Here is a 23,712-nt window from a genome sequence, read left to right on the forward strand (position 1 = left end):
TGGTTTAAAAATTTAAAATGAAAAAGAGCAGTTAAATTTAAGACTGTAAGGGTAGCGTGTGAGATTGTGTAAAATATTGATCCAACATTGAAGTACATTACCTTTTCAAACAGCAGTTCACGAATGTGGCTCTACACATTTTGTGGGAAAAACTAAAGAGAACATGTATCACAATTTTTTATTTATTCGTGCAGCAAAATGTTTAAAAGAAACAAAACTAAACAAGTAATTTGCAGTTCAAGCAAGCAGACCTGGTCCTGTTAAATCAATCCACAAAATCTCACAATATCTTTCGAACACACAAAGATAATAATATCCAACGAAGGGATTTCTGTCTATATACAGTTCTGGCCCAGTGGTAAGAATATTAGAACCTTGGAGCACCATAGTCATCAGGCATCCTTTCAATGTTGTACCTGGATGAAAGAGAAAATAATGATTTATAAATCTTTTAACATGTTCACAATAAATGTTTTCATATCATGTAAAAAGAATCCAGAACTGCAAAAAGTTTTTTTTTTTTTTTTTAACAGCGTTACCTGTGGTTTGAGATGTACATGATAGGGACGCCAGGGATCTTCCTGATCCTTCTCTTTAGATCTCGATCCACAGTAGCTAGGATGTAACACTTGTGCTGTTGGAGAGGAACATCGTTAGTCACCATTTTTTGCTACCAAAACAACAAAGCGTGACACAAAACAGCTTTATATGGTTTGAGTCTAAATTTTTTTTGCCAGCAGCTGTAAATTGGTTATATGTAGAAATATTACAGGATTTCTTATTTTTGTACTATTTATCCATCACTGTACACTTAAGTAAATTCATATTACTTAAGCAACAGAATGCTCTGTACCTGTTTTGGCACTTTTTACTTGCATGCTATCAACCTTTTCTCAATAGACATCCTCACTTGTTACAACCGTAAAGGTAAAACAATTTTCTCAAGGTGCATCCTGGGAAGTGAGTCAATCTGGATGACAAATTTTCCTACCAAAATGTCTGGTGTGATAAAATCTATTGCTTAAAATTTTCATAAACATGTGAACAATGAAATTCTATTTCAAATTCATAGTGGTAGGACTGTACATGTAAAAAATATTACCTGTGTTACTCTTTGGACTAAACAGTCATCAGCATATGTTCCTTTGTGTGTGCATGGTAGACGCTCAAACCTTGGATCTTTGGCTATCCTGCAAAACATGACAATAAAAAGTAATTGCAGTTGACCTTCACCACATACAAGCAGCAATGGCATGCTAAGTGGGAATCATTAATTGTCTAAGGAGATAGCCAAAGCATCTCCACTTCCCCCTGTTTAAAAAAAAAAAAAGTGAAATTGACCCTACAGCAGAGACTGATTTCTTGCTATGCTGATGCTTTTTGGGGCCAGAGTCTTTACACTTAACGTGAGATTAGTGCAGGGAAATCACAGTATTTATGCCTTGGGCCTCCCACAAACCAATGCATTTTTCAATTAAATGATTTAAAAGCTTTTGCAATTCATAACACTGTGTTTAATTTTCTACATTTTTTGCAGTGTCCTTCTATTTTAGGATTGGCGTAGCATAAAACAGCAAAAAACCCCTTTGGATTGTACAGACAACAGCAAAACAGATGCAGTCCTTCATATGAAACACACACTCATACACACACTAAGTTAATGAGAATGCTTAATGACTTGTTTGTTGGTGTCAGCCATGTCTCCCTTCATCATTTCTCCTATATGCTGCTATTTCGATGCTACAGCACCTCAGGAACAACATTGGTCAAGAGAGCCGCTGTTCAAGTTGTCAAGAATCTTAGTGAAGCATCAAATAACTAAAGAGGAATACATATCCCAGAGATAAGAATGCTTGGTCAAATAGCACAGTTACAAATATTGTTATTTTAATGACACCAACAATGTTTGAGGTAAATATGTCTGATGTGGCATGTCCCACTGGTTAACACCTAGGAGGATGGCTTTATGACATATTTTTATCATTCAACAGCTCGTACCTGAGAGCAACTCTGTACTTCATTCCAAGCTTTTCAATCTCAGCCATCACACAGTCTGTGATATATGGGATACCTGGAGTGGATCAAAGATAGAGAAAAAGTTTTGTGGGGTTATGGTCAAATCACAACATTTAGGAAAATAGTAAGAATATTGTAAAAAATATTATTTTGTTCTCAGAATTATCAATGAAAAATATACATACACTTTGCATACAGGCAGTCCATCATGGACTGAACAATGTCCAGTTTAGCCTTGATGGAGAAGTTGATGAAATTGGTGTCGACTAGAATGTGGTATGGTGGACCAAGCTGTGTATTGTACTGGAAGAACAGGCATGATGGGTGCTTTGTCCTGCACAAAAAGATAAGAGAACTCAGGTTAAAAAGCCCCCACTGCAAGGTGTCACTAAATTCAAGCATATGTGAGTGATACTTACACTTCCCTCTCTTTGAGCGCTGATGGATCTTTCTTCTTTTTCTCTTTTGCCTTTGCACGGTCTTTCTCTTTTCTATAAAGCAGGCCATTAACAGTTCTTTATTTTAATTGAATTACATGGGAAAAATACCTGGATCTATTAACCAGGGCTGTTGTCAGAATGGGTTTTAAAAATGGCTGACTTGCAAAAGAATAAAAGAACTTACATTCGGTTATCTTTTAGACTTATCATTCTTTTCATTGCAGCAAATTGCTTAGTCTTCGCTTTCCCCTACATAGAAGAAAAGAGACTTATTTCAACCAGAAGATTCATGAAGTATACACAAACTTTAATACCATGGTCTCATATTGAAAAAACAATGACAAAAGTCTCCCTCAGTATCATGCTCCTTTAAGAAAAAAAATCATTGAGGATATCTTAGAGGATAGGTGATTTGTGCGGCTACAATGTAAACAAATCAACAACAACTTGGCATTGCAAAACGTACAGAGTAAACATTCCCTGTGACAGCGTAAAGAAAGACAACTTCTGAATGATTTCATTAATACTATGGGCACTATATTCAGATAGTAAATTCAAGTCATCGATTTAGATGAAAGTCCATCAATCGTTACGTATGTATAACATACGCTAAGCTAATGGTAGCTAACTTAGCTGAAAGGCAAAACTACAATGTAGTGTAAACGCCTCTATGATGATAACAGAAGCACACTGTAGCACAACAGTTGGAACAATCAAATCGAGTAGATGTTAAAAAAAAAAGAATGATTTAAAAGGTTACTAACCATGTTTAAAACGTGAAACCAGCTCCTCGAAAACGAGTACAGCAAACTCACGTCCCCTCGTGTATCGATGCAATTACTGGTGACGCAATCAGAAGTCGACTACTCTTCTACGCATTTGTCCGGTTGCTAAGCTAATGCCTGACAGATGAAGGTAGATGCAGTGTTTAAGAGCATTCATTGAGGATTTTCCTACGTTTGCTTTCTGGTCTTGGGTTGCTGTTTTATTGTAAGCGGTTTCTCATGAACGTGTTCTGAAGTCAGGCTGACATTGTGGGCTATCTTCGCTTTTGTTTAGCATTTATGCAGCAACAGAGGCAGTTAGGCACTGAGATGCTAACGGTTGTTATTGCTAGCCTCGAGCTTTACCTTGCGCTCCCGGTGTCAATAGAGAAGCGAGAATTGATGGTATTGCAGTTGTTTTAGCATGCCTCTGTTTCGTTTCCTTTGTGATGAGGTTCATGAAGCAGCCCGCTGGTACGCTGAACTGAACTAAATTTGTTAATTCGTGAGTTGATGAGCTTGCTTGTGATTTTAAATAGGCTCCGGATGGCATTCCGAAACGTTTTGACATCGGAGCCAACCTATCTCTTGTTCATCATTTAGTAAATTTAGCGTCATTTGGAATGTGGTTAGGGTAGAAGTAGAGGGTAATTATAAATATTCAAGTGATAAAGTTTTTTTTCTTTGCTTTCATAGTCTTACGGTTGCTTGTTAGAGTTTTATGATAATTCTCTAGAAGACGCTTCATGCATAATTTAGTGCCGTGGATTACATGACATGTTATTCTCCCATCAGTCAACACTTCTCCAAGGTGACACTTGAATATTAATGCTTTCTTGGAAGAGTAGTTTGTCTAAAAGTGCATTGTTCCATTCGTTTCTCCTCTGACAAATGACCACCTTTATATACGTCCGTTGTTTTAACCAATAATCTTGATCCAGCTGTTTCGAGTTTAACCATTTTGGTTTGAATTGCAGGAGACCAGAGTAGCCTCCTGGTGAGTGGCAGTTTTCCTTGAAGCTCTGGAGGGTCTCAGTGAAGGCTGAAGGATGGTCTGATGGACCGCCGCTTCTTCCTGACCTTCCTCTTCTGTTCTGTGTCTTGGATCTTCTTCTGGGAAGTGCGCTGGAAGAAAGGGAAAGAAAGTCAGGTTGAGGAATGGCTTCAAGGACATAGCCTCTCTCAATACAGACACTTATTCGAAGGTGAGTGTGTTGAAGTAATACTCATTCGGGGTTTACATTAATATTATACTGTCCAATGTTTGTTAATTGGCATAGCATTCAGTGTAATATAAGGGAGTGTGCTTCACTAACCACCCTAGAGCACACTTGCAAAACTTTTAGCTTCAGAGCACTGCTTAAATTTGGCAAAAACACCAGGGATTTTGTGTCCAGCTAGAACTGAGCTATTGTTTAAGGTTATGTTTTTAAGAGGTTATGTTTTCTGGGTTCAAAACTGAATATTCAGGATTATGAGATGTATATGACATGTCATTACAATCAGCACAGGCTCACATACTTATTATAACATACTTGAATAGATATTTAAACCTATGCTGGGGCATTACTGACGCTGATTTGTTGGCTGGTGATTGGGGATTTTTATGTGCTGTTCATGTGTCATCCAGATGTACAGACTCTGGAGGAGCTGAGCCTGAGTGTACTGAGTCGTCTGGAAGAGGTGGTGAAGGAACAGCAGCACTGGAGGGAAATTGCAGAGGCCCACATCCAGCTACTCCGAGACTTTGCCTTGCAGGAGTGGCTTTGCTCCCAGAGCTTGGAGCACTATTATCATACGTAAGTAATGCAAGATCTGAAAGATCTGAACTTCAACATTTACATCAGTCTGACAAATGGTTGTTAGCAGCTTTGGGAACAGTTATTTGTAACGTTAGTGTAGATTGTTTCTGTTAAGTTGTATGTTTTTTTGTAAATCAGTCACATAGTGTCGTGCACTGTTTAACCCAGGCTATGTTTTTTCCTGTCCACTTGGGGGCAGCCTCCTCTTTCATGGATAGCTGAGTTTGCTGACACCAACCGTTAGAGGCTGCAGTGTTTCTGAGGGTCACTGCAGTAAGAGTATTCTTTAGAGACTGTTCTCATGAAACTTTGCAGCAATGAAGATGTTTGTTTGTTTATCAGTTGCTAACATTGATCAGACTAGTCGTATGAGTAGTTATCACAATGCTCCCTGTTTGTCCTGTCTCACTTCATAGAAAGCCAGTTGTAACATTTCCAAAGGTCAACAGAGTTTCTTGAACATGGAATTAAGTTGTGTTCAGGTAGGAACATCTGTCTGACTTTCCTAATGGGATGCTGTATCACAATATGAAGGTCATTACTGTTACAGTGATGAATTTCTGAATATGAAGGACTTCTAACCCCACTTCCAGGGAAGAGTTTCTTTTTAGCGAAGAACATAAAACTAAAAATGGAAAAGTTATAAATGAAATTAGAGCGCTTAATTTCTTCTCAGAAAAATAGTAAAACACTTCTGGATAATTGGAAATTCAATCAATTTAGTATAGAAATGGAGAAGGGAATTAAAAGTAAAATCCAGTTAAATGACTTTAATTCAGCATTACTAGAACTGATCGCAAACACAAGATAGATAATAATCATCACCACACACTGTTGTAGCAGTGCAGCCCAGCATACCAGTTAATTTTGATTGTCATGCTTAAAAAAACTGCAGTGTTTGTGAGCTATGACGCCAGAGGAAAGAGGCGGCTTGTCACAAGTTATTTTCCATGTTCTGAGTATTCAATTTTAGATGTTTTTAAAAAGAAAAGTATTGACTCATTCATATTTATTCACTCATGCTTATATGAATCAGTGTTGCCTAAGAATTTCTGTTTTGTTTAATCTAAATAATGAAGATGATGAATATTTTTTAGGGTCAATATTAAAGACAAAAATCCTTAATCTGCATGGACATGGCTCAGGAAATACAAAGAAAGATCATTTTTACATGTTACAAACAAATAGGGACTAAAAGTGGAACAGACTCAAGCCCAGGACGTTTCTTCCTGTTCTATCCCTATTACAACCCAGAACAGGTTTGCACTAACTAAAATGACTTGATCGTTATATTTCAGGAATCTTTTCATGAACCGCTCCATGCATGACACGGGTGCACTCTAAACGAAACCAACCAACATGTTTTTGATCACATTGGGAAAGGTCGATTGCAGCACCTTGTGTCACAGAGTAAAACAGCATTCAATTGCTTCACAGTTTGATGTTTTGATTTATTACCTCGGCCAAGGAAGTTCTGTTTTTATGAGAGTTTGTCTGTTTGTCTGTGAATAATATAACTCAAAAAGTAAGGAACAGATCTTGATGTTTACAGTAAATGTTCTAGATAGGATAAGGAAGAAGTGATTAAATTTTGGAGGTGATCTGGATCACCGTCTGGATCCAGGATTTTTTTAAAGGATTCTTTATCATTGTGAGATAGGGCTGTTTTCACCATATGTGTATATAACTCCACCATAAATGGTCAGATTGCTTTGCAAAACAACACAAGACAAGGTCACCATAATTTCTGACGGATGTGAAAGTACGATCCAGATCCTGGCAATATTCTGGATACTAAGATCCAGAATATGAAATATGTACTGGGTCATCATAATTTTCAACACTGTCAGGAAACAAATTGTCGTAGAAACTTGCAACTTACACCAAATTGTAGCAGACAGTCTGCTGAAAGGGAGTATAACATTAAAGTAGGACTAAAGTGCTGTTGACAATCACAATATGCTTGGTGGAGGTCTGCGCGCACTGAGCGCTTTTCTAGTTTTAATATGGTTACAGTCATCTGTCTGCTGCTATATTTCTCCTGCTCTTCTGTCCTGTTCATGTGACACACCTTCTCACTACACCCTGCTGACATGTCTTAAGAGTTCTACTGATAAGATTGAGGTTACTCTTTGTACAGAAGTACAGATAAAACATTGTTTGGAATAGAACATTTTATTGTCATTTTACATCATACATTTTACAGAGAAAACAAACAGGAACCAATAACCACACAAATAAATAAACATATTCAAATTATTCCACTTATGTACTTTAAGTCATGCACTCTTTGCATGAAGTGCATTTACTTGTAAAAACAGTTGTTTTTTAATTTGTTAGTCATAGTTTCATTGTCCTATGTGAGATGGGTCCCTTAGGTTTGTTTTGGCCTTTTTGAGTCACCATGAGCTAAAAAGTTCATCGAGGGAGGTGAGAGGGCAGCTGGTTTGTTTCTGGGCAGCAGTGATGACTGCTGCTGCCCACGTGACACACACAAACAACCATGTGGAACAACCAGTTATAGCAGATGGGTAGATGAGCTCTGACAATAGATGACAATCAGAAGTCATGGTAAGGTTTGTCCCTTAAGGGCGCACCTTCTTAAAGCAGTTCTTCATCATTGTCTCTTAATTATCCGTATGTACACTTTTGCTTTTGTTTTCTGCTGCAGGCTGAAGACTTTGGGTTGTTTGAATCTGGATGACCTGTCTCACTTTGACAGTCAACTGCAGCTGTCTCTAGCTGCCTGGGGCTTCTACTACGAAGACTACATCAAGTTGTCCACAGGCATAAAGATCCTCCAGAAGTCCAGAGGGAGTCGGGACCAGGACTACGAGATCCGGCTGGTGCACAGTCTTGCTGAGAGGCGTCTGAATGAGAAGTGGTCACTCGGTGAGTTCATGAACATTTTCTGCCTCTGTGGTCTCACAGCTGTAGAGGATCAAATTAGACATTTAAAAAGAGCTCTGAGATGTGAGATGCAAACATGAGTTAGTGTACACTGTTGCTAAGTGTTTTAAAGTGTTTTCACAAGTAATGTTATAACAAGAGTTGCCATGGAGAGGTTCAGTGTTGTCTTGCTTCATCCAAACATCTGTTTGTTTTGTCCTTTTCTGTCTAGTAAAACATAGCAGCCACTTCTATCAAGGATAAATGTAGATCAGTGTGAAACGAATAAATGTCAAATTTGAGCTTATTTTTCCTTTTCCCTTGTTTCTCTGGTGCTTTTGCACTAGTGCATACTTTTAAAAACAGAAACAAATGATGAAACACATTTCTTCACCTTTGTTTCCTCACAAATGGTTGCTCCATCTGAGAGAATATCTTGTATAGGATGCTGTGGTGGTGTTAAATTCCATCCTAATGTAGTGAGTGGGATGTCACATTTGTATAGAACCCTGAAGAATTATCCTGCTTGCATACGTCACTAACTTTACATTAAATAATGATTTAGACCTGAATTTATTGATATAAAAATTATTTTGAGGCTGATTAAAACAGAAAGTTTCACTCACAGTTTGAGTGAGCTGCATAATCATGGCTGACTTTGAAGCTTTCTTAAAATGAGCTCACTTTGGTGATCAGAATGTTATCCCTTGTAATAGTTTTCTGTCCAGAGAAACTGCTATCAAAATAAAAATAAAAATAAATAACAGACCAATGCTCTGAAATGATGCCATGTAACTACCAATCAGAGTCAAGCCTTTAATCAGCAGTGCCATCAGTACTCTGAGGGAATTCATTTTAAAGAAAAACATCAATACAGAGCTTTAGAATATAAGCAGGTAGTGTGTATTGTCGCTTTTAACTAGTCATTGTTGCTGTCTGCTCCTCTCTTCCCAGCTGGAGCTCTCATATTTGGCTGTACTGTGGCGCTGTGCTTCTTGATAAGGGACCTCATGTTTTACGTGATTGGTGAGTTGATTGTTTGTTTCTTAACCATTTTATAACTAGGGATGGGTACCAGATTAGGTACTTCTATAGGAACCAACCAAGGGGCAAGTAAAAATGAAACCTAAGCAGAAGTGCCAAAAGTTTCTGTTCATGGAGAATCTGCTTGAGGCTGGCTGCAGAAATACTGGAAGTCATGTACGCACCCAGCCATAAAAACATATTTTTACAGCATTAAAAGCATATTTACAGCCTGGTTCAAAAAACGGCTTGGGTCTAAAACACTGATTTCATTATCAGCACACTGTACGGTGAGTGATTTTTTTTTCTAACTCTGTGGTTTAGAAGTTATTAGGATCATTTGATTTTCCAATCAGAGGCACAGCTCAGGTCACATGACTGGCAAGCGCCCTGTAGCTGTTCGAAGAAAAACTTACAGCCTGCGTCATAGCAAATGTGGCTGCGTCCGTGGATTGGCTTCATTTCCCGGTTTCAGGAAGAGACAGGTGACGTCGCGGAGGCTATGTCCATGATATATACAGTCTATGGTACCATCTGAATTCCATGTGTAGTACTGAGCACCTATTCACATAAAATCAAACGGTACCATGTACATATACGCATCCTTGTGACTGTGAGGGAGTGGACGAGGAGGAGATTTTTGACGCTGGACATGAACAAAGCATTACAAGTTTATATATTGAAGAATAAATATGTTAAATTAAAAAGCTTTGAAATTCTATTTTTAAACAAATTAATAACTTGTACCACATAAACACAGACAAAACAGAAAATTGGTACCAATTCTGATTGCCAGGTAATGGGCATCCATACTGTATTTTTTCAAATGTGAGAGGCACCATCCCTAGTTACAACAGATTACACTGTTTGCTTTAAAGTGGTTTTATAATCTGTGGATTCACAGTGAAATGTTTGTTCTACAAACCCATTTCAAACTTTGATTGTTCTTCTCCAGAACCACATAAACATGAGTAAACAGCTTGTTTCCTGAACTGCTTCTGTTCATTTTGCAGGTGGAATTACTGTTTCCATCATAGCGTTTGTCTTTACCATCAAGTTCCTCTGTGAGCTTGCAGCGAGAGTTGTCAGCTTCCTACAGAATGAGGATCCAGGGCGACGCGGCGACCGCAGCATCTACGACTATGTCCGGGGAAACTACCTGGACCCACGTTCCTGCAAGGTTTCCTGGGACTGGAAGGAGCCGCAGGAAGTGGGGCAGACTATGAGCTTCAGGGTCCAGGTGATATTTAAGTCCTGACATGTGAAAGTGAAAGACTTTAACCATGATTCCTCTTTCACCACTTTAGCAAACATGTTGAGTATTAAGTCTGCTTATGTGTTGTCTGTTTGAATAAGACTAATTTTCTTTGTGTTTGCAGCTTTTTTACAAAAATGGACAACCTTTCCCTGCCCATCGGCCTGTGGGACTAAGGGTCAACATCACCCACATTGAACTGGCTCTGGACATCCCTGTGACACAGGAAGTCCTGCAAGAACCAGAATCCAATGTCGTCAAAGTTGCCTTCACAGTGCGCAAGGCTGGACGCTACGAGGTCGCTGTCAAGCTGGGTGGCCTCAATGTGGCCTACAGCCCTTACTACAAGATATTTCAGCCAGGTATTACCCACTGTCTGTCTCTGCAGTCGAAGCCAAATGCTGAGCAGTAAATGGTTGAGTTGCTGATCGAGATGCATCCGGTTCTTTTTATCATCTCAGGTACTGTTGTTCCATCCAAAACCAAGATAGCCTATCACTTCTCCACGCTGGTGCTAACAAACTGCCAGCAGCACACTCTGCAGATTGAGCCCAGGGACGAGTACGGAAACCCAACCAGTAACTCCACATCTCTCACTGATGAAGCCAACTACAGCGTCCATGTGCACTCTGTAAGAAAACTATCTTCTGTTTGAATCATACATCTAAAACAGATAGTTTGGGTTTTTGATGTGAGGTTATATGTGGTCGTTGGTTAGTAGTTGGTGTAGGGGAGAACGGGTATGGTTGTAACACTTTTTGCTTCAGCACCTCCAACTCACTGAATTTTTGAGTCAGAGTTTTCAAACTTTAATGCTAAGTACCCACATTTGTTTACTGCAAATGGCACCAATTCAAACCTCTACAAGATTATCACAGACCTCACCAGGTGATGTCAAATTCATGGTGGTCCTTTGTTACTACCATCCCCACTACAGGGGTAGGTTGTAACACATGCTGGAGTAAGACTGACTTGTCGTTCTTTGTGACTTCATCAGATGCTTTTAAAAAAACATCAGCAGGCACACCTCTGTCAGGCTTTTTTTTCCACTGCCAATAATGTAACATAATCAAAATCAAGAAAATGTTCTTAGTTGTACATAAATAAGGGGATGGTTTTAACACTTTTTAAAGATGTGTTACAACCCACCCCACCACTGTCAGCTAGCTGTATTAGCATAGTGGATTGAAACAAGAATGGGGAAAATGCATCAAATTTTGCCTGAGAAACCACAATTTATTCTGATGTAAGTCAAATGGTTGTATCTAGAATAGTATAACTACTAAACAAAATATAGTCTTAGTCAAAAAATTTACTTTCTTACCTCAAAATCAGCTTTTTCTCTATGGAATCTGCATGGACCTGTTTCCAGCTCAGACAATCGGCATATGTGATCAGGGTAGAAGTGAGTAAATATTGAAATGATCATATGACTCCTATCTTATCCCTGATTGGTGATATTGGTGGTGTTACAACTCTCCCCATGTTACAACCATGCCCGGTGTCCCCTACAAGGAATAGCAGATGGAAATCAGCACAACCCCTGTTTAGAGAAGCTAGCCTTGGTTTCTACACCGAAGCTAAGTTGTGCAATGCGGCAATTGGGGTCACAGAAAAAACGTGCACTTTGACCACCAGAAAAAGTCCTACATTTTACTTTTGGATATTCTTACTGATTTGTCTCCATAAAACAGCTCTTTCCTTTAGGAGTACTTTTGTTTTATTATGTATTTTTGTTGTTGCCCAGGTGTTTACCCTACACAGCCCTGAGACTAAATACAGCTAATTTCCTTTGCAGCCTATAGTTGTGTTGTGTGTTATTTTATTTTTAAGTGATGAGAAGTTAGTACAGTTTGGGGAAAAATAAAGTGGGTACACAGGAGTAATTGAAAACACATTGTGTTTAAAGAGAAAAAGAAAAACAAAAGTTCAAACAGCATCATAGGGTTTATGGCTGGACATCTCCACCTCCATCTGTATGTCAGGGTCGTTCATGTGTAAGCCACTTGGTCTACCAAACATCTTTCTGTAGATGCAAATAAAAAGTGGTCCCTTCTATAAATATCATTATCTACAAAATCAAATCCTGGGTTGTTTGGGATTCAGGGCTTACATGCATGTTGGCAGTATGTTTTTAAAGCATCACAACCCCTTTCAAAGTACTTTGTTCTTACTATTGATACATACCCTGTACAACCCCACTTAAAACAAGAACACCAAATCCCATCAAGTGTAATTCAAAGATTTATTGCTTATTTATAAATGCAAAAGTCATTGCCAGCACCTCATCTTATGCCCGTGGTTGATTTCAAACCATAAGCTTTTACAGTATAGCCAATCAGGGCTTTCCAAAATGCTGAGCTGGGATTCATTTGAGCTTTCTTGTTCCTCCAGCTGGGCACAGTGGATGATGACAGTATGGAGGAGTACTACAGTAAGTCAGTCACTCTTAACAAGCAGCAGTGCCAGGTTCTGCTAAGACTGACCCTGAGAAAGACCGGCTGTTTCAGGGCCCGTATCTCCTACAAGGACCAGCCGCTCAGCAATGGAGAATTTGACATTATTGTTCTCAGTGGTGAGCAGCCTTCAGCTAAGTTCATGTAAATTGTGTCCAGAAATGTCTAAATTTCAAGGAATGATTCTGATTTTCTTGCATATTTCAGAGAATGAGAAGGCCTGTGTGGAGAAGAATGTGTCCACTCCAGGCATAAGTATCTACTTTGAGGCGTACCTTTACAGCAGTGGGAACTACAGCAGCTCCTCATGGCAGTTACCAGCCTCCTCTCTGCTGGCTCCTCAGAGGAGGCCCTCAATGGGGGAGGAGGAGGAGGAGCATGATTCCCCTGTGGAGGGACAACCTGAAAAGATCAAGAAACCAAAAAAGGTCTACTGTTACATATCGCCAAAGGTCAGTACCAGCAAATAAAGGCCGGATTTAGTAAATGTGATGTTTTCCCATGTGACCTTTAGAGTTTAAGGTTAGAGAGTGCAGTTTGTGTTTCAGAAGGCAGAACTTAATACTTGTGAATGTAAAATGTCTCTAACTTTATGTCATACAGCAATTATCCGTGAAAGAGTTCTACCTGAAGATTATTCCGTGGCGCCTTTTCACCTTTCGAGTTTGTCCAGGAACCAAGGCAAGAAGAAGTGATTTCAGATATCCCTCGATAACATCCCACCTCTGTTTTGTTTGAAATATTCACAGATGTTTTTTAATCTGTTTTCAGTTTACCTATTATGGTCCTGATCCAGTTCATAAGTACCTAACTTTGGTGGTGGATGATGGGATACAGCCTCCTGTGGAGCTCAGCTGCAAAGACAGAAACATCATGGCGGCTACCTTCATCCGCTTCCTTCACAAAAACATTGGTCTGTTTTTCATTCATTTCATCATTTTAGCCTTGAGCTCCACTTGGTGTGTAATTTTTTCCATTTTTAAATGTGATAATAATTTATGATTTTGTCCTTAGGTGGCTCTGAAACTTTCCAGGACAAAGTGAACTTCTTTCAACGTGAACTCAGGCACATCCATTCCAAGAGACCTCGCACCAAGACCTGCCTCAAGATAACCCGACACGCCATCCTCGATTCTGTGAGTGGTGCTTTCCTTTATAAGAAAAATGTTTTATTTGCTGTTAAGATGGAAGGCGTGTAATCATAAGTCAGTCATGAGGCTCCAGCCAAATTTGACTTCCTCTTATTCTGCTGCTCAGTCCCTGAAGGCTACAAGGAACTTTTCGGTGTCAGATTGGAGCAAAAACTTTGAGGTCGTGTTCCAGGATGAAGAAGGTAAACAACATCTTGGCAGTTTACTTCAGTTCATTTGACTAAACCCTGATAAAGGTTAAATAGAAAGTACTCCCCTAAGGGTGCCTTTCTGCTAAACTGTTTGACTTTTCCCTGCAGCTCTGGACTGGGGAGGGCCTCGCAGGGAGTGGTTTGAGCTGATTTGTAAGACCCTCTTCGACACCTCCAACCAGCTCTTTACCCGCTTTAGTGACAACAACCAGGGCCTGGTAAGTTAGTGTGTTTCATCCCCCACCATATTCAAAACCCTTTATCAGAGCTCAGTTTCTTACCAGATACCAGATAAAGCTCTCATATCTGTCTTTCAGCAATCCATGCAGGGGTGTGCTCAGAATCTGATTGGCCTCTACAAAGTCTTAAACTGATGGTTTTTATTTCCCAGTTGCAACCTCAGACAGAAGGCTTTTGATAAATTTACTAGTTGGACTGTGCTCCAACAAACTGCTGGTATTTTCTTTTGCATTCAAGTGTTGCAATTTTTATATATTGTTCCACTGAGGTGTGTATAGCCGTGTTTCCAATACACCTAGAATTGCGCAAAACATAAAAATCACAAAAAAAAATTGCAATGGAAACGCCACATTTTCAAAAAACCTCTCAAATTTCCATACAAAGTTTTCACGCCCTCATGAGGTGGTTTTTCAGAAGTTTCAATAATGAAGTTTCTCGCAAAAGTGCAATGGAAACCCCTTTTTCACAGAAAGGTCACGTTGTCATAACAACACACCTCCCTCACCTCCTTTTACTTGTCCACTGCCACACAAACAGACTCTGGCAGGACGGCTGTGAGCGGGTCAGAGAGCAGCAGGAGGGAGGGGCGGAGGTCTGTGTGCGTGAGTGAGAGTATGTGGGCTGGAGATGATGATCTTCATTCAGTGTTTTGTTCATGCCTGTTTTAAGTTAGCGTGATCACAGCCGACAGTTTGAGCAGTGAACAAAAACACTAATGTTCAAGAATCGTCATCATCATGAGTGCAGCGTCTGGACGGACATTATGTTTTACTTTACTCAAGTGGTGCACAATTCTGGTCATAATGGAAACACCAGCAAGGTGAAATTGTTCTTTATCCAAACTTCAGAAATATCGCTTTTATTTTGTGAAAAAGTGTAATGGAAACGCAGCTTATGAGTGGTGCACATGTGTTTCTGAGGAGGTTTGGACTCCCATACACCTCAGAAGGTGTGCTGTGTTATCTAGGACCAAGATGTTAAACAGCAGATCCTTTAAGTCCTCAGAGTTGTGACGTTGATCCTCCATAAATCAGAATTGGTTGTCCAGCACATCCTACGGATGCTTGGAAGACTTGGACACCAAGTCAACACCTTGATCTTGTCGTCTTTCCACAAGACACCTTTCTTTTAGAACCAGCATGTGCCTTTTTTAGCAGTGTCAGTTTCCCTGGCTCTTTTGTTGCATGAGACAACATGGGCAAGTCAGTCGAGTCCTAGAAAGAGATACGGAGCCTAAACCCAGATCTAAAGTGCTTTAAAGATTCTTTGTTGTTTAAAGTGCTGTCACGTATACTGTTGTTCTTTAGCCTCCAAGCTGCATATGACAAGTTGCAAATTGAAAAAGATGCAAGAGGAATTTCAGTTCATCCATCAGTGAGTCATGATAGCATCCATCCTTACTCTGCAGGTGCACCCAAACGCTGAACGGCCGGCCCACTTGCGTCTGAAGATGTACGAATTTGCTGGTCGCATCGTGGGGAAGTGCCTGTATGAGTCTGCCCTGGGCGGGGCCTACAAGCAGCTGGTCCGAGCTCGCTTCACACGTTCTTTTTTGGCTCAGATCATTGGCCTCAGGATGAACTATAAGGTATGGAATACAGCACACTCCCATACAGACTCTTTCCTCTAGAGGCTGTAAGGTCATGTTTTTGGTGTTTACACTCTGCTGTCAGCCGGTCCCTCTCATCACTCTTAACGGTCTTCACCAAGCCAAGAACTCTGAATTGTTTCTTGGCATTATTTGGGTCAGGGAGACCCGGCCAGCACGTTTTGCTGTTTATCCAACTTCCTTCGATTTCAAAGCTGAGCACTAAAGCCGACCCAGTCGTGTTTTACAAAGAAGATGAAGTGCTGTGTTTATTTGAAAAGCGTCATTTTCCTGTGTTTTCCTTGAACTTTCCACACGCAGTACTTTGAGACAGATGACCAGGAGTTCTACAAAACTAAAGTGTGCTTCATCCTAAACAATGACGTGAGTGAAATGGACCTGGTGTTTGCTGAGGAGAAGTACAGCAAGTCAGGGCAGCTGGAGAAGGTGAGGCAACGCTTTGGAGGGGAACACCCCCTTTTATCCCTGATGTCATTTTAGGGCAGATAAGAGCAATAATCCAAACAAAAAGAAGCATATTGCCTGTTTGGCAAGCGTTTCACTGTGAGGGGGAGCAGAGTATTTACGGGATGGTGGTTAAAAAGACTTTGTTGTTGATTTTCATTTTGTAACTTTGTTGCTCATTTGTTGAATATCAGACAACAGGACTGTTAAACTGACCGTGTTGAAACATGACAGAGTCAAGGCTACCTCTTTTTAATTACATACACATGTATTTCTCCAAACAGATTTTTTTAAGATTAATTACTGAATCATTTGCCTTGGAGGATGTTGCAGCCAAACACATGTGTTAAACCTGTGTAAATAAATTTTACAGGTCAGAGAAGTTCCGGACTCTCACGTATTCTAATCCAGCCACTTAATCTTCCCTTTGTTTGAATCCACACAATAACAAGGCTTTAAACAGTTTCATGTCCTGTGTTGTTGATTGTTTTATGTAATTTCTCTGACATTTATATCCTGCCACATGTTCTCCTCCTGCAGGTGGTGGAGCTGATATCAGGGGGGGCTCAGATCGCTGTGACCAATGAAAACAAGATGCATTATCTCAACCTGCTGGCCCAGTACAGACTGGCCAGCCAGGTGAGGGATGAGGTGGAACACTTCCTGAAAGGTGAGCAAATTTGCACAGCTGCAGTATCACTTTTTGCCTTGCCAGTTTCCTTTCATTTAAGATCTCCGGTGATGTGCATGTAATTAGCGTAATTTCCTGATCAATTGCAGGTTTGAACGAGCTGGTTCCAGAAAACCTGCTAGCCATATTCGATGAGAATGAGCTGGAGGTATGTGTGATGTTAACAACAAAATCCTGTTGGTCCTAAAAAGAGCTTTGGGTAATTGTTTTTCTCTCTCTGTTTAATCTCCTCAGCTGTTGATGTGTGGCACTGGAGATATAAACGTGCAGGACTTCAAGGCCCACGCTGTGATTGTAGGAGGGTCGTGGCACTTCAGAGAGAAAGTATGTTGCGGAAATGTTCGCTCCTTCTCATCCTTCAGCAGCAGGACTGTGATGCAAACGTCTCAACGTGTTTATTTCCTGTTGCCACAGGTGATGAAGTGGTTCTGGGCTGTAGTGTCCAGCTTCACCCAGGAGGAGTTAGCTCGCCTGCTGCAGTTCACAACTGGCTCCTCTCAGCTCCCCCCCGGGGGGTTCAACACTTTGTGTCCTTCATTTCAGATCATCGCTGCCCCCACACACAGCACCCTGCCCACTGCACACACATGGTGAGTAGAAGAGCAGTACACTTTAGGCTTCAGGTGAGGAAATACAGCTTTGTCAGGTCACTGCTGAAACATTCATATTGAAATCTTTGTTCTCTAGACCTTTAATTAAAAAAAACAGTAGAATTGACTTTTTTTATATACTAACACCCCTGGATCTTAGACAATTTCTTCCTCTATCTACTGGTCAGAGTAGTTGTTGGAGTCTGAATTGGAGACTTGATTGTGTCCGTCCATCACTTGATTTCCATCATATCTTTGTTTTGGTATTTTCTAGAAGCAGTAAAGACCCCAGCTTGTTCACATGATCATTGTAGGCAGATATGTGCTAAAAATCATCTATATGCTTTAGTGCAGCCTCAATAAATCCTTTATTTGATGGACACTGTAGATTCTAAGCTAAATTTCAGCAGCGGTATTAGTAAATGGATTAGTACTTATATTCATGGCTGTTCAGTGTTTGCAGTGGAAACAGAGGACTGCTTAAAATCAACCAAATTTCAGCGTTAGTGCCATGACCAAGCTCATTTATGGCTGTGATTTGCAGCGCTTTGTCAACAGAAATAAAGTTTAAACTATCATGCTAGTACATCTTAAACATCAAGCTACCTCATGTCTAAAAAAAAGTATCTTATGTACTGTATCTAAAATTCTCCTTTCCTGTCTAGTTTTAACCAGCTGTGCCTCCCTACCTACGACTCCTATGAGGAGCTGCACAAGATGTTGAAGCTGGCCATCAGTGAGGGCAGTGAGGGCTTCGGCATGCTCTGACTAACTCACCTCTGGAAAGCACTGTGGTTCCACTCACAGAAGAGGAGTCCAGCACTGCCTCCCTGCAGTGCACCGGCCCCCTGTGTTAACCAGTATTAAATGCTTTTTGGGCAGAGACTCACCATGACTCCCTATAAGTACTCCCTCAGGATGAGATGGCGTGACAGGAAGTCTCAGGAGGCGGTGCTAAACACTGAGCTCAAACGTATGAACTTTAGTGCTACTCTATGTACATTAAACATCCGGCTTTTATAAAAAAGAAAAAAAAAGAAAGAAAGAAAATAAGAAAAGAAAAGAAAATACAAACTACTGATAAAGGCGAGGCTTTGGCTAGTTTTATTTCTACATGCTAAAGTTAGCTTAGTTTTCTATGTTTGAAAGACGATAAGCGAAGGCCTTGAGTATTACTGTATAACTGCTTCTTTTGCATTTTGCAAACTGCGGAACACTTAAGTGCAACAGCAGCCGACATGATACGTGGGTGATGCTTGCATTTATAGCACTTTGGCCTTAAATGATCAGGGACTGATGTGTTTGTGTGTAAATATATATAATACCACTCTTTTATTTCAATACCTGTACAGAACAGTGTGTATACATGGGTTTTCATTCAGCTTTTTTTGCTTTGATGTTTAAGGAGAAGGGATTTCTTTGTTATTGCACGTTTGGGTTCAGAGTTTTGAATTTCCTGATGTTTTTTTTGCTCAGTCAGAAATGAATGGGTTTTTAAAGAAGCCAATTAATTTCTATTGTTTATAATTGTTTTTAAATTATTGTGTCTTGGAAATACTATTTGTGTTAAAGCTTACAGTGGAAGTATTTTTTGCCAGGAGCGGAAAATGTTTTTGTTATGTTTTATAACCTGCCTTATTCATACCCTTTGCCTCTGATTGTATCCAGAGAGGTGCGTAGTTGAGACAAACATTAATAGGTAATAGCTATATTCTGACTTTTCTTTAAGTACATGCAGAGGTCACTGTGGATGTGAGTGTTGGTTTGATATTTGGGAAAAACCCATGTATAACAAACATTTTGTGATACGCTCTGAATGATTGTGCTTTCTACATCCACAGCCTCTAAAGGTTTACCTCAGAATCTCCTATGCTACCTTCCCATCCTCATACGCAGGTGTATATCCCAGCAAATGCATAGTTAGTCCATAGTTGCCTCCTTCCTGTCCCGACTATACAACTTTTAGCCATATTCTACATCCTCAGTAAACTAAAAAGCATTGTCAGTGGAGATTATTCCCTGTTTGATTTCCTTTGTTATTGTAAAAGTATTTATCTTATTGCTGTTTATGAGTTATTGTTTGTTCCAAATTGTGTAGCTATTCCTCTTCTGTTGTTTATGTGTCCTTTAGTCATTTTGTAATTACATGTGCTGCAAGTCAGCGCCTCTATGAAGCACTGAGGCAAATTCACATTTAGACTGAAGCAAAAAGGAAACATGATTTAATTGATTCTTCAAAGTATTTTAATTTAAATTTTCCATTTTCAAGCACTCTGGGTGCAGGTTCACTTTGATCACTATTCTTACAGTTGGAGTTAACTGAGCCACCAAGAGATTTAACTTCTTTGTGTTTTAAGCAGCAAAGGTTTCTTACTTTGGAGTGCAGTTTCTGCAGGTTTGCATGAACACATGGTTCAGCAGAGCCATGACAGCGTCTGCTTGGGAATAGTGGATGTTTTGCAGATGCTTTAGCTGTCCTGTTACAGTGTTAGGAGGTTTATAAAAGGGTTCATGGATTTGTTTGGGTTGTGCAATGTTGACGTACTGAGGAGAAAAGTGAAAATGTTAAGTGCTTATCTGAAAATGTTCCATTAAGGCTGTTTTCAGCACCAATACCAATGGCTGTTCCGTTTTTTATTAGAAGTAAAGGTAGTTTAAAGTTTATATGTGTCAGTTGATCCTAGATAAAACCATTAGAAACAATATGAAAGAAGTGTCCTGTAGTTTTATGTTCTTGTTAGATGTTTTGCTTTCCTTTGAGCATCTACTCTGTTTTATGCTTGGGTTGTTTCTGGAATAGATGGCCCGAGTGTGGCTTTTAGCGATGTAGATATTGTGAAATATTTGCCTATGACTTTGAAGCTGGGGTACTTTTTTTCTTTTTTTAATGGCAAGCCTCTGCTGATGAATGTTTGAGATTCTCTGCACTGCAGGCTCTTTGTTTATGGGAATAAAAAATGATGGACTACAATTTCAACTCCTTATCTTCTTTTCTGTGCAACAAGAACGCTGTCAAGGCAGCTGAGGGCCAACTCTCTTTACAGTTTTTATCACTATTATCATTCCATCTCTATCCAATGGCTCATTTGTATGCCGATGATACAATATTGTACTGCATTGATGACTGCTCATCAGACATTTATTGTACTAGGCTGTAAATGGGTTTATTTCTGTGTATTTCTGTGGCTTGGTGTGTATGTGACTTCTGGTACTTTTGGAGCCAGCCTCAAATGGACACTCGAGAAACAGCAGATTTATGCACTTTACACTGTCTCATGGTTTTTAGACCAGAGGCTGCCGCTTGGTCGTCACGCCACTGACACTGAGCCAAGAAGGAATTTATGTTTACTAATAAGTCAATGAAATTCCTAGAGATTCTACCTCACACACTCCCAAACTGACCTCAGATAGTCAGAATGGATGATGTCAAGGACATAGAGCTGCTGATGGATAACAAAAGGTCATCTGCATATAGTACTATTTTACATGTAGTGTTCCCCTCAAACCAGGCATTGTCCCAATGAAATCACAAGCAATTCGCTAACAAGGTCAAAATGTAGCAGGGGCAGGGTCCCACTCCCATGTCTTTTTGGCCTGTTTAGGGGAGAGAACTTTGATTGTGTATCATTTATGAGGTCACATGATGACTTAATTCAATGATATCACCACTTTGGGAGTACAGTCAAAGCAAGTAGACATATGATGTTAAAAAGCTTGTGAGTATTAAAAAAGTACCTCCCTTGCATGAACCCCGTCTGACCTGAGGGATATGATACATGGGCACTCTATTTTAAGACATTTCCCAAGGCATATTGCAAAATTAAGGAGTGAATTTGTTCGGTATGACTTGTAAAAAAATGGGTCCTTTTTTGTTTTAAGAGAAGATACTGAGGCTTTTTGATAAGTCAAAAGCAAGAACATAGTAAGAAGAAATAGCACAAGCTCATGCAAAATGCCCAAAGAGTGCATGTTTTACACACAAGAGGGCAGTAGCTCCGCACACTCTGCTCATGCTGTCATCTCTGGAGCAGTCAGACAGCACTGAATGATGAGGAGCTTCCCTGTGCTCCTCTGACCCTCCACACATTCAGTCTCCACACAGAGCCGCCAAATTGAGCCCCTTCCATTACAGACATTTCTCATTTCCTCTCACATACGATACATACCTCACGATCACAGGAAAATAAACAAAGCTCACTCCAACCTGCTGCTTTCACGTCAGCTGAAGCCGTAATGAAATCAATCTTTTGGGTGCTCCACTGTGTATGGAATGTGATAATAATGAACTGGGGAACAAGGGCTCCTTTTCCTCTCCACATAAGGAGAAGGTGGCATAACTGACAGCCCTATCAGCACAAGATGTGATAGGAATAACCTCTGACACAGCTGAATATTTGCAGCCTGAGTCATACAGGGTCTGATCAAGGACCCCAAAAGCTGAAAGTTCTTTTAATTGCTTTCCTTGAAGGCTGTGGACACGCAGGCCCCACAGCCCTCCACGCTACACCCACATGTTCCTGGCGTGTGTCTTCACACTGTGGTCTGACCACTATCAGGGAAAGGCAGAGAGGCATCTTGAAGTACTTGGAGGCAGGAGTCCAGTTATTTGGTCTTGGCATGCACCTGTGGATTTGCATAATGGTCTCTCTCAAATTTCCCCCAGGAATGCTCGCTAAAGAGGGACCACAAATCAGAAAGTCATCCTCTGGCGCTCTCTCAGGCTAATGTACCCTGTTGGAAAACAGCCGTCCCTCCCCAGAGAGCCTTTATGAGATCGCTTAACAACAAAACTGAGCATTTTTCTTAATTCATCTTGTTAATTTCCCGGGAAAACATGTTTTTTGGACAAATTCTCCATGTACTACTCTGTAAACATCTCCAGACCCGTCAGCTCAGTTTTTCGGGGTTCAGATTTGCCAAGTTCCAGGGGGCGCCAGTTTATGGGTGGTTTTTCCTGAAGCAAAGTATTCATATAATCGAAAATGCAGCGCTTCATTTCCCATCTCTGAGTCAGACACCCTGCCTCTGAGGATCCATCGCTTTGCCTGATCAAAGACAATTGTCCTCAGACGATAATCATCACGGGGCAGACACCACAATTGTGGCTTCTGGTATCTTCAGAACATGACTTCTCTCTCCCTTCCCACTAAAAAACAACCCTGGGGTTGTCTGCTTCCCATTCCAACATGCAGGTCCTCATTACCTGATTGGATGCTGCTGATTAGCTGCCAACTGGATTGGCTGCAGGTACTCATCATCCCTGATGATCAGGCCGATTTGGAGGCCAATCTCAATCAGGGCTGTGGCAGGACAGGAGAGCATCTCTCCAGCCGTGGGTCTGGACTGAAGTTCTCCCCAGGAGGTTAAATGTTCACTGCGGAGAGTCCTGACTTCATATGAGCTGGAAAGATCCTTCAAACCTCAGCCCAAACACATGCAAACATGAGGAGTCTGTGTGAGCATGCAGGATAGTCCTCCAGGATGATCAGAGTACAAGAGTTTTTTTTTAACTGTGGTATTAAACTTCCTCTGAATGCTTGGCTTTAGGGGGGATTTTCGGCCTCTGATGTGTCTTTTCGAGTTGTCCTGTCAGGGTGTTCACAAGCGGCCTCTATGACTGGTGACAGAGCTGTTCCATAACCAACACTGGGGGGTTTTGCTGGAAACAGCTGTGAAAAAAGCACATCACAGCGATGACAACGGTCTGGCGAGAGAACCAGTCGAAGAATGTATGGATGGGATTTATCCACTGATTAAAGAGATTTTCTCCCCATCCTTTTATATTTCACCGACTTCTCCTCTGTGTTCTTATCAGTCCTCTGTGATCCACGTGCTGAGACCCTGCTCTCAACACCCAGGCCTGGATGCTGCAATCCATGTTACACAACATACACAGGCCGCCGCACTGAGATGAAAAGGCCTCATTAAAACCCGTTCCCCAGCAGAAACATGGCTGCCAACACATGTTTTGTTTTGAAAATGATATAAACGTCCATGTATACAGCTGAAGTCAGACACAAGCAGAAGCTCACAGCTGACAGCGAGCGGTCATGGAAAACTGCAAGCGTGGAGATTAAGTGTCCCGCTGCTGATGGCTGTCTTTGTTATATATGATGCTGGAGTGAGGCTATTGATTCATGGGGTTAGCTGT

At 40.6% G+C, this 23,712-nt stretch overlaps 2 protein-coding genes across 3 annotated transcripts; one reads left to right on the plus strand and one right to left on the minus strand.

Annotated features, from left to right (window-relative positions):
- Positions 1 to 166: 166 nt before the first annotated feature.
- Positions 167 to 3,334, minus strand: fcf1 (FCF1 rRNA-processing protein). Its single transcript, XM_074691890.1, has 8 exons — positions 3,221 to 3,334; positions 2,641 to 2,705; positions 2,436 to 2,507; positions 2,202 to 2,350; positions 1,999 to 2,071; positions 1,103 to 1,190; positions 540 to 634; positions 167 to 416 (listed from the first exon to the last, which is right to left on the minus strand). The coding sequence occupies exons 1-8, from the start codon at positions 3,221 to 3,223 to the stop codon at positions 368 to 370; spliced, it is 594 nt and encodes a 197-aa protein (XP_074547991.1). The 5' UTR covers positions 3,224 to 3,334; the 3' UTR covers positions 167 to 367.
- arel1 (apoptosis resistant E3 ubiquitin protein ligase 1) lies at positions 3,304 to 20,524 on the plus strand. 2 transcript variants are annotated; one of them, XM_074691888.1, is made up of 22 exons: positions 3,304 to 3,371; positions 4,198 to 4,425; positions 4,851 to 5,019; positions 7,694 to 7,914; positions 8,866 to 8,937; positions 9,948 to 10,174; positions 10,314 to 10,551; positions 10,651 to 10,820; positions 12,584 to 12,764; positions 12,853 to 13,097; positions 13,249 to 13,326; positions 13,417 to 13,558; positions 13,660 to 13,781; positions 13,903 to 13,978; positions 14,096 to 14,205; positions 15,636 to 15,815; positions 16,137 to 16,262; positions 16,821 to 16,950; positions 17,061 to 17,119; positions 17,206 to 17,295; positions 17,386 to 17,561; positions 18,227 to 20,524. In XM_074691888.1, the coding sequence occupies exons 2-22, from the start codon at positions 4,278 to 4,280 to the stop codon at positions 18,327 to 18,329; spliced, it is 3,063 nt and encodes a 1,020-aa protein (XP_074547989.1). In that variant the 5' UTR covers positions 3,304 to 3,371; positions 4,198 to 4,277; the 3' UTR covers positions 18,330 to 20,524. The 2 variants fall into 2 exon arrangements, with proteins under 2 accessions (XP_074547989.1, XP_074547990.1); XM_074691889.1 differs by having other exon boundaries at positions 3,340 to 3,446.
- The last annotated feature ends 3,188 nt before the right edge of the window (positions 20,525 to 23,712 follow it).

This window comes from Halichoeres trimaculatus, unplaced genomic scaffold (assembly GCF_033239565.1).
Source record: "Halichoeres trimaculatus isolate MK-OKI-2021-1 unplaced genomic scaffold, fHalTri1.1 fHalTri1_scaffold_17, whole genome shotgun sequence".
In the NCBI taxonomy this organism is placed as follows: Eukaryota; Metazoa; Chordata; class Actinopteri; order Labriformes; family Labridae; genus Halichoeres; species Halichoeres trimaculatus.